The 17525-nt window shown below is 35.0% G+C and overlaps 5 protein-coding genes across 7 annotated transcripts; 4 read left to right on the top strand and 1 right to left on the bottom strand.

The window, feature by feature from the left end:
• Window positions 1-1776: 1776 nt before the first annotated feature.
• On the top strand, window positions 1777-3108 carry LOC131595941 (uncharacterized). Its single transcript, XM_058868481.1, has one exon. It carries the CDS (start codon window positions 1908-1910, stop codon window positions 2976-2978), a length of 1071 nt encoding a protein of 356 aa, XP_058724464.1. The 5' UTR covers window positions 1777-1907; the 3' UTR covers window positions 2979-3108.
• A 1692-nt stretch (window positions 3109-4800) lies between these two features.
• LOC131595940 (uncharacterized) lies at window positions 4801-10857 on the top strand. Its single transcript, XM_058868480.1, has 8 exons — window positions 4801-4941; window positions 7597-7730; window positions 7847-7903; window positions 8030-8122; window positions 8759-8837; window positions 8948-9072; window positions 10197-10340; window positions 10415-10857. Exons 2-8 carry the CDS (start codon window positions 7605-7607, stop codon window positions 10649-10651), a joined length of 861 nt encoding a protein of 286 aa, XP_058724463.1. The 5' UTR covers window positions 4801-4941; window positions 7597-7604; the 3' UTR covers window positions 10652-10857.
• Window positions 4812-7588, top strand: LOC131595939 (uncharacterized). Its single transcript, XM_058868479.1, has 2 exons — window positions 4812-4941; window positions 5620-7588. The coding sequence occupies exon 2, from the start codon at window positions 5626-5628 to the stop codon at window positions 6877-6879; it is 1254 nt and encodes a 417-aa protein (XP_058724462.1). The 5' UTR covers window positions 4812-4941; window positions 5620-5625; the 3' UTR covers window positions 6880-7588.
• A 1093-nt stretch (window positions 10858-11950) lies between the features above and the next one.
• LOC131595938 (uncharacterized) lies at window positions 11951-13187 on the top strand. The gene is made up of 2 exons (XM_058868478.1): window positions 11951-12523; window positions 12847-13187. Exons 1-2 carry the CDS (start codon window positions 12212-12214, stop codon window positions 13018-13020), a joined length of 486 nt encoding a protein of 161 aa, XP_058724461.1. The 5' UTR covers window positions 11951-12211; the 3' UTR covers window positions 13021-13187.
• A 176-nt stretch (window positions 13188-13363) lies between these two features.
• On the bottom strand, window positions 13364-17276 carry LOC131595937 (glucan endo-1,3-beta-glucosidase 3). Of its 3 annotated transcripts, none has more exons than XM_058868475.1 (4): window positions 17002-17276; window positions 14310-15563; window positions 14156-14183; window positions 13364-13684 (listed from the first exon to the last, which is right to left on the bottom strand). In XM_058868475.1, exons 1-4 carry the CDS (start codon window positions 17063-17065, stop codon window positions 13531-13533), a joined length of 1500 nt encoding a protein of 499 aa, XP_058724458.1. In that variant the 5' UTR covers window positions 17066-17276; the 3' UTR covers window positions 13364-13530. The 3 variants fall into 3 exon arrangements, with proteins under 3 accessions (XP_058724458.1, XP_058724459.1, XP_058724460.1); XM_058868476.1 differs by lacking the exon at window positions 17002-17276 and adding an exon at window positions 16448-16959; XM_058868477.1 differs by lacking the exon at window positions 17002-17276 and adding an exon at window positions 15821-16413.
• Between the last annotated feature and the right edge of the window lie 249 nt (window positions 17277-17525).

Genomic DNA, 17525 nt, shown 5'->3' with positions numbered 1-17525 from the left:
GATAGTGTATGAATGTATAAATACAAAATTATGTTATCATCTATATGTGTATGTATGGCTCAATAAAATATTTGTAAAAACCGAACCAACCGAACCGAACCAAACCGCATTAGTTTGGTTTGGTTTGGTTCGGATTTTTTTTAAAAGCCAACCGAACCAAACAAACCGCACTATTTTTTCTCTTGCGGTTCGGATGATTTTTTTCGTCAAAACCGCTCAAACCGCACCGCGAGCACCCCTAGAACACACTACGAGAAAAACTGTCGTACTGCTTCAACAGTTTTATTGATTGAATCTTCTTCACATAATTTAAGCAGCAATGTTTCCTTTATTTTTCTTAAAGAACAAGGCCGAAATGTGCAGTCCTTGAAGTCTTCATTTTCTGTTCACACAAACACATAAAAACTTCCCTACAAAATGTGAATCAATTGCTAAAATTGCGATTAGTAAAATAGACTCGTGATAAGATGAAACAATATTATTGTTCAGGTACACCAAAAGATTGACATTGTTAATCGTGACCAATGATAGTATATATTATAATACCCACACTCTTCAATTTAAATGGACAATACTTCTTAGATGCAGTGATTATCGAACTTGAGGTCAATTGAATTGAAAGAGAGACTAGACCCAAAATTTTGAGGTTCGGACCCCTTAGTCTCGATTGGGGGTATATGTTATCTCTGATACTGATTTGAGCATTGAAATGTTAACTTTACAAATATTCTTTTTAATCAGCGAAAGCTTCACCATAGTAGTCATGTTCAACCTTTCACGAATTTTCCACTAAATTTCTTTGATCTTCGTCATTGTACCTCTCCAAGTGTTTTCTCTTATCGTTTCAACAATTGTATTTGTTTCATAAACATCTTTTCAGCTCCCTTCGGCAGATTCGAAAGCAACTCATAATCATAATGCAACTCCTGATGTCTAATTAATGATTCACATCCTTTAAGACAACATTTCACCAATTATCGCTTCAATTAACAAAGAACCTATGCCACACAAGATCTACCAGCACCATGTTTCTCCTCCTAATTTATTGCTCCCTCTGCCACAACATCATCTTCCTCCAACTCCAAATATTGTTCAGAGCACTAGATACGAACGTTTATGTTAAACATCTTTAATATGTTACAACAGCAAAATGCAAGGCTCCTTTGCGTCACAAAGGACCAACTAAATTTTTTAATTCATATAGCAATTTAACTAGAGGTGTTGCAACACAGTCAATTTGTAATCCTCCCAAAGATGTTCCCATCAACATTAGGTCGCAACTATCAAGAGTACGAGAGTTTCCAAAAAAAAAAACATCATTATCATCACCAAGAGAACAACTCTCCTCTCTTGACTCTAAGGGTGGGACAATAACCATACACCACCAGAAGATCATTGTGCTAAGAGATATTCCTCCCATCATTATCGGAAGGGAAACGAACACGGTCCCATATACCATGCCTTTGCACACCTTCGAAGAAATCTATTCACTAAACACAATTGATTGTCGTATTCCTAAATCTTTGGAAAAACCCCTAAAGTAAAGACCTATAACAAAATTGTAGATCTTCGTGAACACATCAAAGACGTGAATACAATACTTGAGTATCACCATCTTAGATTTCCGTTGAATATATGTATCCATCATGACATCATCTAACTATTTTATAATTATTTATAAATTAAAATTTTAAATTAATTAAACAAAAATACATGCATGTACCCAAAAAAAAAATAATGATGAGAATTTAAGAAAAAACAAGAGTTAACAAAAATGAATAAAAGAAATAAGACAGGGAAAAAAACGCAAAATAATAAACCGAACGAGAAAGGCAAAACAAATCTACCACGGAACCATCAGTCTCTCAACAACTACACTCCTCACTTCTTCGCAGAAGAAAGCAACAATGGCGAACACCGCCACCATCTCCTTCTCTCTCACACCACCGAAACTAAAAACCACCACAACCCTCTCTTCTTTCCCCACAAATTCCAATTCCAATCTCAAACCCAAACTCAACCCATTCTCTTTCTCCATAACCCACTCCACCAGACCAAACACCCCGCCCATTCTCAAATCCTTCCCTGACGACTCCTCCGCCTCCATCACCACCACCACAACCTCCCCTTCCTACCGCAACCTCAAAGCCCGTCTCCGCTCCGGCGAAACCCTCTACGGCCTCTTCCTCCTCACCTTCTCCCCAACTCTCGCCGAAATCGCCGGCCTCTCCGGCTACGACTTCGTCGTCATCGACATGGAACACGGCCACGGCACCATCTCCGATGCCCTCCCGTGTCTCCACGCGCTAGCAGCTTCGCAAACCGCCGCAATCCTCCGCGTCCCGGAAACAACCGCAACATGGGCCAAAAAAGCCTTAGATTTAGGCCCACAAGGAATCATGTTCCCGATGGTCGAATCCGCCAAATCCGCAGCTAAAGCCGTATCCTTTTGCCGTTTTCCACCCGCCGGAGTTCGTGGGTCAGCCCATCCAATCGTTCGAGCTTCGAGCTACGGTATCGACGAAGGTTACTTGAATAACTACCTCGACGAGGTTCTGATAATGTGTCAAGTTGAATCAGAAGAAGGAGTGAAGAATATTGACAAGATAGTAGCCGTTGATGGGGTTGATTGTATTCAAATGGGACCGTTGGATCTGAGTGCGAGTATGGGGTATTTGTGGGATCCAGGGAATAAGAAAGTGAGGGAGACGTTGAGGGAAGCAGAGAAGAAGGTGTTGAAGAGGAAGAGTGAAAAGGATGATGTTTTTTTGTCTGGTTTTGCGTTGCCGTTTGATGGGCCTAAGGATCTAAGGTCACGTGGGTATCACATGGTGTCTGGTGCTTCTGATGTCGGTTTGTTTAGAAGTGCAGCTGTGGAGGATGTTGTGATGTTCAAGGAGGGTTTGGTTGAGGATGGTGAGGATAGTGATAGGGATGAATTGGATAAAGATGGTGATGAGAAGTACTGGAGTGAGTGAATGAGAGATTCTAGTTTCTTTGTATTGGTTTTTTTTTTTTTTTATGTAAAAGTAAATGGTGTAGTATTGTTAGTTATGATAATGATATGCTTTTGTTCTTCAATGAAAATAAGCTCCTTTTGAAATGTTATATGATTTTCATCTGGATTGAGTTTCAAGTTTTCACCAGCTTAGCTTTTTAGCTAGTTGAAGTTTACTTCTTTTCTGAGTAGTTTTTGACATGCATCCAACCATACTGGTCTAAAGTATAGCTTTTGTGCCTTTGAGCAACTATGCTTTAAGTTATATACCATTTTCCACTACTTTTGATTCAACAGTAATGTCATTGTACCAAACTTGCTTCATTTGATAACTGTATTTACATTGGGAATTACTTTAGAAATTAGGCTAATTTGAGAATATAGTTTAAAATATAGGGTATTTTGATAAACATTTGATAATGAGGAGAAGTATTGAAAATTAACTTTCATAACATAATGTTTCCAATTAACACCTACTTGATCCTTTTCAATAACCTTTCTTATGCTAGTAATTATTATTTGAGTATTGAAAATGTTTCCATTGGTGAGACTCCAGCCATTTCAAGTACAATTTCTTGAGTAGGAATCACAATTTCTTGAGTAGGAATCTTCTATACACGGCATGATTAAAGAAAAACTATGAACTAATTAGTAGGAATCTTGGATACACGGCATGATTAAAGAAAAACTACGAACCATAATTAGTTGAAAAATTGAAGCATATTGAACTTCGTGACCACGAAATCCAAGAAAGCAATGGAAAGGGTTTTACAAAATGGTTGCAGTTGCGGTCACTGTCGCATAAAAAAGATTTAGCAATTTTGGTCAGTACAGATGTTGCGACATTGATTCTGATTGTTGCGGTGTAAATTTATCACGATTTATTCTTTAATATTAAGACGGTGATAATAATATCGGTATCGATGTCTGCCGATACAATTTTGTTGTGGCCGTTTTCAATGTTGCTCACCGTTTTTTAAAACATGGTGGCAACTTACATAAACACAACATTTATTTAAATTACATAAATTGGCTCATTTCCTCATGTCAGCTAGTGTGTATGTGTATGAATAATATCACATTGCTAAGTTGGTCTTAGTTATTCATCAAAAACATTTTATTTGGATTTTGATATCTCTTCATTTCTTTGCTGCATAACAGATTTATTAAATTATCGAGCTTCCATTAAAAAATATAGTTAAATTGATAGCCTTCTCAAATAAATAGATTCACTGGGGTATTCTCACCAAGAAATTCATCGAGTTCTCTGAGAAAATTTTAAAATAATTCAACATTATGTAGATATACTTACAAAAAAACTAATTTTTTTTAATAAAAATACTTCCGTAGATACACCTCCATCTAAAAAATTAAAATATAGTTAAATTGATAGTCTTCTCAAATAAATAAATTCACTGGGGTATTCTCACCAAGAAATTCATCAAGTTGACTGAGAAAATTTTAAAATAATTCAACATTATGTAGATATACTTACAGAAAAACTAATTTTTCCTAATAAGAATACTTCCGTAAATACACCTCCATCTAAAAAATTAAATTTTGACAAAAAAATACTTCAATAAATATTGTTAGAAGTCCATGGTATATGGTGCTTAAGAAACTCAAATATTGTTATTTGGTTTTTAAACATATAATTAATAAGGTTACAAAATATTTTTACACTAATTCTTATTAGTAAGGTTACAAAATATTTTTTTTATATAATTTTCACCGACTGTTTCCATTTGTAATTTCTATCGCTAAAAAAAACTACAATACGATGCAATTACCCCAAACATAAACCCTAATTTGTACCAAAAGTAAAACCTAAACCCCCAACTCTACCTCCCCTGCGCGCGGCCACTCCGCCCCGTGCCGCTCCGTCTCTTCCTTCTCCGCCTCCTCGCTTATCGCCGTCGCTGCATTATCGCCTTCTTTCTAAGGTAACCTACTTCATTATCATTATTTTGTGTAGGAATTTCATTTTATTCTCGGCTGTGTTTTCTATATTCTTCGTGAAGCTTTTGCTATCATTTTAAGGGTTTACTGCTACCAAGTTTTTGAGTTTGTTTGTTTGGATGATATATATAACTGTTAAATTGTTTAGTATATTGAGTCATATTTCAACTGCTTCAATTTTTATAGAATCATTCTTATTAACCTTTGAGTGTAACCACTGTCATAAATTGATTGGTGACTACAATGGACTTGATAGTTCTGCATAGAGTATTTAATTTGGAGGTAGAATTGAAATAAAGCAATTAATTTTAGATTGAAAACATAAAATGGTACTTATTTTGGCACAATGTTTATTGCTGATGTGACAATTCGTACGAGATGGAGGGAGTATTATGTTGCTTTTTATCTGTAATGGAAATTTAGAATTAGAATTGTAATGTGACTGCATAACCAGAGATGGAGAGATTATTTTCTTATGGGAACTGCAAACATTGTTCGACAAAACAGCTTGGATTAAAACTTCACCATTCTTTTGAAATCAATGGGCTCTTAGTATATCAGTTTTCCATTTGGGGTGGGGGATGTTTTACATTGTTTTCATCTTCTTGAAACTAGAATTTGCTTGGAAGGTGACATTTAGTTGCGGCATTTTGCCATGCCAGGTAGTAATGGCCTGTAGAATTTGGGAGCTGCTTTACGGTGGGAAACATTTTAGAACCAACAAATCAGCAGCTCTCTTTATGAACTCAATGCTTTATCACTCTTCACAAGATGTTTACGACATGCAATGGTATCAGAATGAGTTTCCAAAGATGATAAAGTTGACTCGATTGCTTGCAAATGTGGATACGATTAATGGAAGACTTGTTGATGTAAATAGTAATTCAGCCATTTTTGATGATCAAATCGATCATGAAATGCGTACATTCAAGTCTCTTGTCCGAGTGTTTATTGGGTCTCCGTTTGTTCAGAAAAATATGAGATCTATTTTAACCTCCACCACAAATACACAACATGATACATTTATCCCTTTCAGTAAAACAACCGAAAGAGAATCTATGGTGGTTGATTCGTTGACTAAGGTGAGTAATTTTCTCAATGTTTCTGCTCAACAGAGGAAGGTGGTCCGTTTCAAAGTATGCCCGCAGGTTACCCAGCACCATATATGGACTGGTGCACTTAAAGAAACTCTGAATAATTTTGCAGTTGATTTGGATTCTTTGGCTTCTCAGGGATTGGAAGAAGGTGCTATATTGGGTCAGCAAATTATTCACAGCTGCTTGAAATTTCTGACAGAAACTTCCAGTTTTTCTGATGCCGACTCATCTTCATGGATGAAGTTTACACCTACAAAAATTGTTACTTCTTCTGATTCCCAGAAATGGGAAGATGTTCTTGCAATGTTCAATGACCTGATTAAATGCTGTAAAAGTGAAACAAGATTAAAGCCTCATGTGGCTAAGGTTGAGGTCATGAAGGAGGGGCTCTTACATATCAAGGATATTATGATTGATAACAGTATTGCATACAAGGATGCTCGATATCTCCAAAACCTAGTGCAGAAGAAGCTTTCCAAAACGTTGGGCCACTCATCTGGTTGCTTATTCTCTTTATTACAGTATTACCTCTATGGAAGAGTTACAGATATTGATGTAGACTTGTGTGGTGGGATTTATAAAAATGGAAATGATAGCAGGTTTTGCTTGTTTATGGGGAGAATTTTGACTTCAGATAGTGAGAGGATGGTTGGGCGTGGTGTGAAGCAGTTGGATCGTGCACTTGGACTTTTCAAGTTTGTATGGGAAACAGCTGGATTGGAAGGCCATTTGGATTTGCAAGGCCATTTATGGTGTGTTGGAGCAAACAGTAGGATGCTTAGATATAGAGGAAACGTGTATTTTGTGCATGGCGTTTGCCTTTGATTAGAGATGGCATTGCAATACCATCTGTTTTTGTACTGTGTATTGAATTAATCTTCAGTTAGTGATACCAATACTTAAATTCAGGATGTGTTCTGGTGCTTCATTTGATAATAGTTTTCTCAAATAATCAAATGTTTGCTCTCCTGGTTTTTGTAGAAACTACGTAACAAACGTGGTTGTCATAGACAAAAGGGGTGATCAGGTGATGTGAAATTGGATAAAGTATTTTGGCAACAGAAGCAATAGAAATTTATTCCTTAATTTTTATATGATGTTTCTACTTCAATCCCCTGTGTATTCTCTTTTTGTTTTTATCTATATGCTCTTGACTTTTGTTTTTATTGACTTAATATTTATGCTGTAAACGGATGGTAATTGCATGTCGAGACCATAACTTTATTAATCAAGAAAGTCTTCAATTTTGATTTGATTGTTTTGAATTTTTTGGGAGCATTTATCTATATTATAAATTGTGAACGTTTATCCATAATCTTCAGTATAGTGGACATTTTTTGGGGTTCGCTGCTCCATATTGCTACCGGGGACAGACAAGTCTCAAATGGTATTCATAGTTTTGATATAGATAGCAGCCATCAACACTTACTTTTTCTTGATTGGCTGCTCCATGTTACACTGTCTAGGAGTGACAACTATGCTCAACACACAGTAGTTTTCTCTATGTAGTTTCATTCATAAAGCTTCTATAAACTTGTGCAGTTGTAGGAATGGTGGGTTTATCTCTAGGAGAACAACATTTCATTCAAGGTGGCATTGCTCAGGATCTTCGTTGTGATGGTAGAAAGCGATTGACTTATCGACCGATCAATGTTGAAACTGGAGTCATTCCTCAGGTAATGCTTTGATGACTTGGCACTTGCAAGGGTGTTCCAATGATTTGACCCCAGCCAGCTATTTCTTAATTGATTTTAATAGTTTTAATTTCTACATTTGATGACCTTCATGATAGGCAAATGGTTCGGCCAGAGTAAGAATTGGTGCTACAGAGGTCATTGCTAGTGTGAAGGTTTGTTAAAATGTTGGAACTGGTCTCTTCTTTCATGACTCAACTTCCTTTTGTTAATTGTACAATTATTTTTCAAATCACATTAATTCTTCTACTAATCATAATATATTGGCTACTCAAGTGCAGGCTGAACTTGGAAAACCAGGCATAGTGCAACCTGACAAAGGAAAAGTGTTTATATACATTGACTGTAGTTCGACTGCTGAGCCAGCTTTTGAGGTTGCCTATTATGTTGCCTGTCTTCCTTCTCTTTATCTAGTGAAGTCATTCAATTATTCTAGTTTACTTCATATTATTCAAGTACCTTGAATGGGGCTGAAAATGAGTTGAACTGAGTCAGACTTGGTTCGGTTGTTCAACTCGAAGCTTGACTCGAGTTCAATACGAACATGTTTTTTTTTCATCAATAAGTGGTAGACTCGTCAATATGTTATCAAGAAGTGGTCATGCTAATGCCATGATGGCACAGTGTCACAGTTATATTTACAAGGCCTCCATGATGGCATCACCAACGGAAATATCATTTGATTCGAGACTTCCAGTTGCCTCATCATACTCTTCAAAATATTGTATTTTTTAATATTCTCTTTTCTGACAACCTTCTTTTATTCTCCTTGCTATGATCTTTCACGTATTTCTGTTTTATTTCTCTACATCTCCATCCTGTACTATATTCTGGTTTTTACATCCTCTTTTGCCTTTTCCCTTTTTATCCTGTTTTTTGCTTCCCGTCCTTCAGTTCTCCAGTTCTCTTCTATTGCTGTTTATATTTATCATTCTTATTTTTAAACACCTTTTTACTGCTTCAATATAATTAGTTTTATTTGGTGTTCTATATCTTTGGTATGTATATAGGGTAGAGGAGGTGAGGAATTGTCAGCAGAACTGTCAACTGCTCTTCATCGCTGTCTCTTGGGTGCTAAAAGTGGAGCAGGTATGCCTTCCTCCTATTGTGAAGATTATGCTGATTCATACTTTCCTTCCAATCACTTCTTTTTATTTTTGTATTTATTGTTACTGAGCCATACTATTTTCCCCCTCCAGGTGCTGGAATTGATCGCACTTCGCTTGTAGTTGTTGAAGGAAAAATTTGTTGGGATCTTTATATTGACGGGCTTGTTGTCAGTTCAGATGGAAATTTGTTAGACGCTCTAGGTGCTGCCATCAAGGTACTACTTAAAATGCAATATTATTAATGATATAAATGCTTGAAAGTCATAAAAAGAATAAGTATTTCAGGCATAAAATACATTCCTTTCACAATGATGTCATTATTTGTTTACTTTCAAAATTTTCTTGTTCATTCATTATATTTTGGGGCTTATGTTATACATTTCATTGGTCTGTTCCAACACTAAGAGCTAAGATCTCCCCCGCCCTTTTTTTAAATAGCAGTACTGTGAAATGGTTTGAGGTTACCCAAAACGTGTGGTCTTTTCTAGTTGTTTCATTATTACTACATAATGTTTGGAGTAGTTGTTTTCTTTTCAAAGTATCCCAAACAATCTTGCAATCAGTTTAATGGAGGTTTTTGCTCATGGATTTTCTATATGTTGTGAATATAAAGTTATTTTTAGAATTAGAGATTTAGGGTGTGTTTGGAAGAGCTTTTTACAACTTATTTGAGCTTATCTTTAAACATAATCATTAAGTGCAAGTGTTTGGAGGAACTTATTATGGAAATAGCTTACAACATGTCCATAAATTGTTTTCAGTTATTTCAATAACCTTTCCTTTCCAAGGTAACTTTATACAAGTAACACGCAACTCATGAAACAAACAATTTAAATTACCTTTCTCTCTGATTATAGAAATAACTTATGCATAAGTACTTATATGATAAACACTTAGGGCCTGTTTGTTTAAGATTATTAAAAAAAATATTTTTGATGTTTTAGTTATCTTTGGGTGTAGGTTTTCTTAAAATGTGTTTTCTGCTGAAAATTTTTTTAAAAAAAAAACTTTATGATTAGCTTTAGAAAAAAAAAAAGTTAATAGAAAAGAGAAAATCATGTAAAAAAACAGATGAAAGGAAATACAAAATATTTTTTTGTAATTTTTAACAAACACAATAACTTATGCTTTTCTTAAAAATCTCTAAAAAATATAAATAGAGGAGTGTCAGAGTAGGTGTTGCTTGCACTACTAAAAAAATAATTTCTAAATTGTTTTTATCAAATTCACTTTTATTTTAATCTATAATAACAAACAAACTCTTATTCCACAAGCTTGTTTACCCAAACACAACCTTAATTGGAAATGTCCTGACAGATGATCCTTGTTATTCTTTTAGGCTGCTTTGAGTAATACTGGTATTCCAAGTGTTAAAGTTACTCCTGGTGCATCAAATGACGAACAACCAGAAGTTGATGTAAGTGATGAGGAGTTTCTGCAGTTTGACACATCTGGAATCCCTGCAATAGTTACACTGACTAAGGTAACATACTTATGCTATCTCGTGTTCTCGGATTAACAACATTTTATGAATTTTATACAATCTCTATTTCCTAGGTTGGGAGGCACTATATTGTGGATGCCACACCTGAAGAGGAATCACAAATGAGCTCTGCAGTTTCTATCTCTATTAATAGGAAAGGGCACGTCTGCGGTATAACCAAACGAGGAGGTGCAGGACTGGATCCAAGTGTCATTCTTGATATGGTATCTGTGGCTAAGCATGTAAGCGAGCAGTTAATGAATAAATTGGATTCAGAAATAGCTTCTGCTGAAGCTGAAGATGAGTCGTGACAGAGAACTTTGTGATCACTAGGATATGTTGTACACTATAGTTGGGACTGCTTTTCATAATTCATATTGAGTTGTGCTGACTTAATTTTAGCTAATTTTAGCTTTGTAATAGTCTTTTAATACCATACATGATTTTAAACTAGCTAGTGATGCACTTTTGGTAGCCACGAAGTGAAATGTTATGACATGTTATGAGATTTAAACAAGGTTCTAAATCTCGTATCCCACACTTCATGTTGTAGTTAGTATGGTTCGAGAGAAAACAGTGTGTGGGAGGAGGGAGTATTATTTAGTAATGACAGACCAATATTTGAATTGCAAAACAATGTTATTTAAATAGTTACATATATATACTCCTGTTTTAAAACAAATGTCTTTATAGGTGAATTTTTATTTTAAAATAAGTAATGTTTTACATTGCCAATGCAGCATCAATCAATTTATTTATACAAGGGTAATGCGATAAGATACTACTAATTCAACCGGCTCATTAATAGAAGCATCAATTTCGGCGCGGCTTTCTAAAATATATATTCACAAATACTTTGTTTTGTCGAATTCTAATGTCCTGGTCAACACGCAACAAACACAAAGGAAATAGGCTCCACACACATCTACCAACAAATGCTTCAAAAGTAGCAACTTTTATTTTTGACTCATCAAAAGCACCAACTTGGAGAAAATACTCCAATTCATTCGAATTTTCTCACACCATTATTTTTAAGACTGGCATTATATTTCCCTCTATCAAACTCTCGTATAGGTTGGGTTTAGCTTTTGAAAAACAATATAAGCAAAGTGTAAAATTGATTTCGAAATAGTTTTGAAGTACTTGTTTTTTCAAAACAGAATTGATTTTGCCTTCATAACTAATTTATTTGAAGTTAGAATCTATAGTTTTGAGTTTATGCGTGATTTTTACATTGAATTTTACCGTTTAACCCAATTTTCCATATAAACATAAATTAATTTACATTCGACTCACTTTTGAGTCTCAAATACACATTAATCTAAAGGTAATCATCACACTAACAACCACTTCTAACTTAATTGTTGGAGTATTCTACGTACACCCTTCTACATCAAAGTTGGAGATTGTAGCAAATTATTGTAGCAAATTTTTCTATCAGATATATCATTATCAACATTATTTTAAAACATCATTTAAACATAAAGGTCCTACTCAATTATAAAGTGTGGTGACATATAGACTATTTAAAAATATTTCATAACTTTAAAAAAGTATTTGCTAATTCTTGAAAATGAAGGGTTATTTAGGGGAATACTTATAAATTAGATAACCAATTTACTCAAAATAAAGAGACAGAAAACAAAGCAAATATGAAAATTGAAAGTTGAAAACCAACCCTTTTGTATTTTATTTCTTTGTTGCTCTTCCTATCATTCCATTATACTGTACATTTTCCTTTACCACACTCTCTCTCTTCTTTCAATCCAAAGTGCACAAAAATAGTTTCCAATGCTTTGAGAAGAAAAAGGTTGGTTAGGTTTGTTTTGTAGAGTAATGATAGAGTGAGTGAGTGAGTCAAGTCACAGCACATGGAAGAAGCAGAGAAGGAGTTAGAGAGAAGGAGCAAGTTTCTGAACAGTTTGATACAGAACAAGAAGAAAGCAACACAACAACAACATCAACATCAACACCAACAAAAACAACAAGATCAAGAACAAGAAGAAGAACAAGAGAAAGAACATGATAAAAACAGTAGTATGATATTCAGCAACATTCATGTCAGAGCTTGTGACATGTCTCTTACTTTGCAGAAACACGCCTTTCAATGTGCACGTGACCATCTTGATTCAAAGCCTTCCAAGAAGATTGACAGTAAACATTTGGCATTGGCCCTTAAGAAGGTCCACACTACTTTCTTTGAAAATTTTCTTCTTTTTTTTTTGTTCTTTCATATTTGATCCATGATTTGCTAGTTTATTGTGTTAGTCTTGGATGAAGTTGAAATTGGTGTGTTTTTGTTTTCTATTTGATTTACTTTTAGAGGAGACAATTGATTCCTTAAGCTTACACTCACTCGGTCTAGTCATAATCAATTTTACAGAATCAATTCACTGAAAATCAATTTTCTTTATGACAGAACCAAATACATGCTTATTTTGAATGCTCGTTTATAAAGGGAAAATGATTTTGGCTAATAATAGAAAGAAAGTTGTTGGTTTTGCAGGAATTTGATTCTTCCTATGGACCAGCTTGGCACTGCATTGTAGGAACTAGTTTTGGTTCCTATGTTACACATTCTGTTGGTGGTTTTTTGTACTTCTCCATTGATAAGGTTCATGTTCTTCTCTTCAAGACAGCTGTTGCACCATTGGAACATTCACAACAACCACAACTATAAGTTATGCATCCGGCCGATATGTAAAATTATAAACTTATACATTTACAGACATTTTACCTGATATTTTGTGATGTATTTGATGCACTTATATTTGAAGTTTTTCGCAATTGGTTGATCACTTTCAATGCAAAATTTATCGTGACAAGTTGTCACAAGATTTTCGTTCATGTTGTTCGGCTTAGCAGCAATTCGTTGGACTCAAATAGCAAATGAATTTTAACGGATGTCAAATTAATCGGGAGTACTTGAATGAGTTCTCTTCTTTCGATTAAATTTTCTCATACATAAAGATCATCATGATTCAACAATGATGAGCATGATTTTTCTGGTTTGTACAAAAGAATTGAAATGGCCAACTCATGTTACAATTACAATTACCAATATTGACCAACTTTGCCACCCTTGAAATCCTCAACAAGAGGAATACAAAATTGGGCATGCTACAATCTTACAAAATCACCATAAACTAGATTCTAATGCTAATTGGGTGAGTAATTAATATGTCTAGTTTTACAAGACAAAAAGTGCACTCAAAAGTAGTGCAAGAATCACATAGCTGGTGGAAAATCCATCATTGTAGTATTGTGAAAAAGAGGCTGAAGTTGTGGAGTTGATAGTAGGGGCTAGTGCTGTTCCATTTATGCTGCTACCATTTCTACCACCACTGCTCAACACAGATATAAAGAAGAAAACAAAATCAAATAAATATTAGAAAGCCCAAAAAAGCGAAAAATCGTCATTTTGATCCCTAAATGTGTAGCGGTCTCACTATAATCTGTGAGTGTATTGAAATTTCAAAAACATCTGTTAGTGTATCTTTTGTTTGTAATTTCATGGATTAAACTGACTAACGAAATACACATTCGAGGATCAAACTATATAGAAAGACATATCCAATAATGTTTTTGTAATTTTGATATATTCAAGGACTATAATGACAACGTTTGACGCACTCAAGCATCAAAATGATGTCTACTCAACAAAATAATGTGACAAAATTGTAGTGATGATGCATGAGAATTGAAAAGAATTTCAAGTTTGAGGCAAATGAGAGCAAGAAATCTATTACATTAAACCAAAAAAATTATTTGACATGAAGCACGTGTCAACATAAGCTTGAGAAATGAGACCATACCTTCCTGGAAATATACAGGAACCATGACCTGTAAAAATGATGATAATACAATAAATATATCAGTTGAATCAAGATGCTAAGTAACTTGAATATGCTATTTGTGAATGCAAGACATTTTTTGATTATAACATTTGTAGCGTGTGCAAATGCTTACTTGGGTTTGTGGTGGTGACAGAGGCAACTCCTTTGAAATCACAGGACCCAGGAGATTTACTCATTTTCTGATAATAAGCATTAAACGCATATGTAGCGTGTGCAACAACATTATCCGGTTCAGAACACGGTTGACCGTGCAGCAAAGGCGAACAATCCACCTTCCCCGGTCCACAAGCCCAATCAAGTGCTGCCTGTATCATCTTAGTATCTGCATTACTCTTAGCGACACAAAATGTTTGGTTCGTCGTATCGTTTGCAAACATATTACCAGCACCGGTCAAGTGTAGAGTATAAACCGGTGCTCCATTTGCATAAAAAAGGCCCCAATTGCTTTCGGATACTGCACCTGTTCTTAAGTCTTCGTTATAAAGCTCATAAATATATGTACTAACTGTAACTCTAGGTTGTTTCGGAGTCCCTGTATTATTCAAAACATGCCGGATAAGGTTACTATTGAAGGTGTTTGCATTATCAGGAGTTGCATCTGGCTCGGACGAACCACCTTTGGAGGGCCATCCTGACTCTGTGACTAAAATAGGGATATTAGTAAATTTCAAATACGACATTGCAAAATAAGCAGCATCGATAACTGCATCAAAAACATTTGTATAATGTAGGAGGGTGTTGCTATCAACAGCTTCTTTATTTGGAGGTAAGGGACGGAATAATGCATAATCTAGAGGGATTACGTCATTGGATTGCATGTAATCATAATAAGGATATACGTTGAGCATAAGATATGAACCGGTTGACTGCAAAAATTTAAGTAAAGGAGACATGACCGGATCCCAAGATCGATTGAAAAACGCTTGAGATGGTGGGAAAGAGTCGAGTATGATGGAAGTAGAAAGTGGAGTAGATACTTTAATTTGATCATCAAGATTAGCTGCAACAAGCGCAGAATGAATGAATTGAAGTGCGGATACAAGGACAGGAGCTGCATTTGGGAGCGAAGTTAAGACTTCGGAACCAACTGCTATGGCAGTAATGTTAGTATTAGGGACATGAGCTATGATATTACGGGCAACCCAATTCGCGGCTGTGGCATTGGACTGACCAATTCCGAGTAGCTCGTCATTAGGAACAGAAACAATAACTTGGATTCCAGTCTTGGCAAGTGCAAGAAGCATGGATCTGTCCGCGTCGTAAAGTCTCACGTGCTGGATGCTTTGAGCCTTGAGAAGGGCCACAGTTTCTGTTGGACTTGGCAAGTTAGTTATATCTGTACCAATGTTGACACCTATATAAGCATCTGCAGAAAAAATAAGCTGTTACTGGACAACACTTTATATTAAATTGTGTATGGCATAACAATTGCAGTTTGTTCAAATTTTGATGCACTATAATGCAATTGTAGCTTCTATTTGACAACATGGTGAATGAGGTATGAAAAGTAATGCAAGTGAAGTAAGAAATCATTCATAACAAAGGATTATGGATATTAGTTTCAAGAAATCTATTGATTTTAACAAAAGTTTCCCTCTAATAACACGTTGCAAAATTTCACACCTCAATTTCCTGCCATCATTTTCCTATATTCGTGCAATAGCACTAGATCTTCACTGGTTACTAGTTGTGTTCTACACGTAAATTTATCTCTTCTGATCTAACGGTCTAAAGACAGCTGCACCATAAACCGGCTATAGAGGATCCACTTTGTAATCTCAATTGCACAAGTAGTTGTCTAGAGGTATTATGAAGCGTGAAGGGAAAACAAGAGTGCTCATATTGGAAGGGTACTATGAGTTACTATGAGTAGGGGGTGGCAAACAGGTATGCCCGTCCCGTTTTAAGACGAATATTCTACGTTAGGCTCTTTTAACTCATGCACTTAGCACACAAGTTAGCATTAACCTAAGTTATAATAGGGTCTTGTTAACAAATGCCTTGAGGAAACTAGTTAAGGAAGTTCAAAGTAGAAGTTTTGTATTGAAAACAAAAAAATTTAAAAGGTTGAACACACCATTTTTCAACCCAACATTTCTATATTTGTTTACTGAACCACATTTTTCATAATAATAATAACACAAAGAAGAGGGTCAAGTTGTTCATCTAGCAAGTGACATAACCCTCGGGAGAAAAAACAGCACAGCCACATAATAACAACCTGTATGACAAAAATCAAGGCTAGTTTACCTGTCATGACATGCAATTCTAGTGTAAAATCTAGGGATATGGACTTAGCTAAAGAAGTGTACCACACTCAAAATTAGGCCAGATGGTAGGTTTCACAAGGGTATTTTAGTCTCAGCACATTTGTTATATAAAATAAATGAAGTTAAATGCAAACTGGAAAAAGCAATATCTGATGAGCTGGGAAGCAATAACTTGCCAAAATCTGACTTAAAAAATGGAAGGACAGATCAAAGATTCTAGACAACAACATTAAAAAAAAAAAACTATTTTTATTTCAAAACCCATTTGTTTTAGCCAAGAAAATAAAAAAAAAAAATATTAATTAATAGTCCCTATCTTTCTGTTTCAGCATTGTCATCATGTTGTTGTACCCTTTTCTTCTCAACACAAATTTATCAAATGCTAATGAAAATAATGAAAAACACAGAATCAACATAGCAATAGTAAAATAGTAATATCAAAAGCTATGAAACAAAAACCATTACTAATTATAACATAAATAGAAACATGTGTATTGAAAAACACAGAAAAGAGACAGAGAAGGGAGGAGTTACCTCCATGAAAAGAGAGAGAGATTGAAAGGAGGTAAAAAAGAAGAAGCTTAGCAATAGTAGCCATTAAAGCTTCTTCTTGTTGTTGTTCCTTGTAAAAGGCACTGCGGAAGTGCCTATAGAAACCCAGAACAGAAAACAAAGTGGAGGAGCTGCTAGAGTTTTGGAGGGAGGAAAAAACAAAAGAAAGTTCGCAACTTTTGAGAGAGAGAGAGAGAGAGAGAGAGAGAGAGAGAGAGAGAGAGGAACTGAACAGAGGAAAGAGGAAAGGCTTTATTCCTCGTTGGTGGTCAAAACTCAAAACATTGTGTGTGAGTTTGGAATTTGAATTTTTTATTTTTTATTTTTTGAATTTTTTATTTTGAGTAATACTAACTTACATTTATGCAGTATATTTAATTAATTTAAAATCAAAATTAAAAATTTTTATTATATAAATTAATTATAATTTTAAACATAATTTAAGTGAAATATTAAATTTGTTAAATTACTTACAAGTTTGCATTTAATTAATTAGATGTTGCAAC

Source organism: Vicia villosa, linkage group LG4, assembly GCF_029867415.1.
Source record: "Vicia villosa cultivar HV-30 ecotype Madison, WI linkage group LG4, Vvil1.0, whole genome shotgun sequence".
NCBI lineage: Eukaryota > Viridiplantae > Streptophyta > Magnoliopsida > Fabales > Fabaceae > Vicia > Vicia villosa.
The sequence above is the reverse complement of the archived record's forward strand: the minus strand, read 5'-3'. Positions and strand labels throughout refer to the sequence as shown.

Bases quoted from the DNA above. Each gene is read 5' to 3' on its own strand.
- LOC131595941 (XM_058868481.1), top strand. From the start codon at position 1,908: ATGGCGAACACCGCCACCATCTCCTTCTCTCTCACACCACCGAAACTA.
- LOC131595939 (XM_058868479.1), top strand. From the start codon at position 5,626: ATGGCCTGTAGAATTTGGGAGCTGCTTTACGGTGGGAAACATTTTAGA.
- LOC131595940 (XM_058868480.1), top strand. From the start codon at position 7,605: ATGGTGGGTTTATCTCTAGGAGAACAACATTTCATTCAAGGTGGCATT. The intron at 7,731-7,846 runs GTAATGCTTTGA...CCTTCATGATAG, and splicing joins AAACTGGAGTCATTCCTCAG to GCAAATGGTTCGGCCAGAGT. The intron at 8,123-8,758 runs GTTGCCTATTAT...GTATGTATATAG, and splicing joins CTGCTGAGCCAGCTTTTGAG to GGTAGAGGAGGTGAGGAATT.
- LOC131595938 (XM_058868478.1), top strand. From the start codon at position 12,212: ATGGAAGAAGCAGAGAAGGAGTTAGAGAGAAGGAGCAAGTTTCTGAAC. The intron at 12,524-12,846 runs GTCCACACTACT...TTGGTTTTGCAG, and splicing joins TGGCATTGGCCCTTAAGAAG to GAATTTGATTCTTCCTATGG.
- LOC131595937 (XM_058868475.1), bottom strand. From the start codon at position 17,065: ATGGCTACTATTGCTAAGCTTCTTCTTTTTTACCTCCTTTCAATCTCT. The intron at 14,184-14,309 runs GTAAGCATTTGC...TCATTTTTACAG, and splicing joins TGTCACCACCACAAACCCAA to GTCATGGTTCCTGTATATTT. The intron at 13,685-14,155 runs GTATGGTCTCAT...TGTGTTGAGCAG, and splicing joins TCCTGTATATTTCCAGGAAG to TGGTGGTAGAAATGGTAGCA.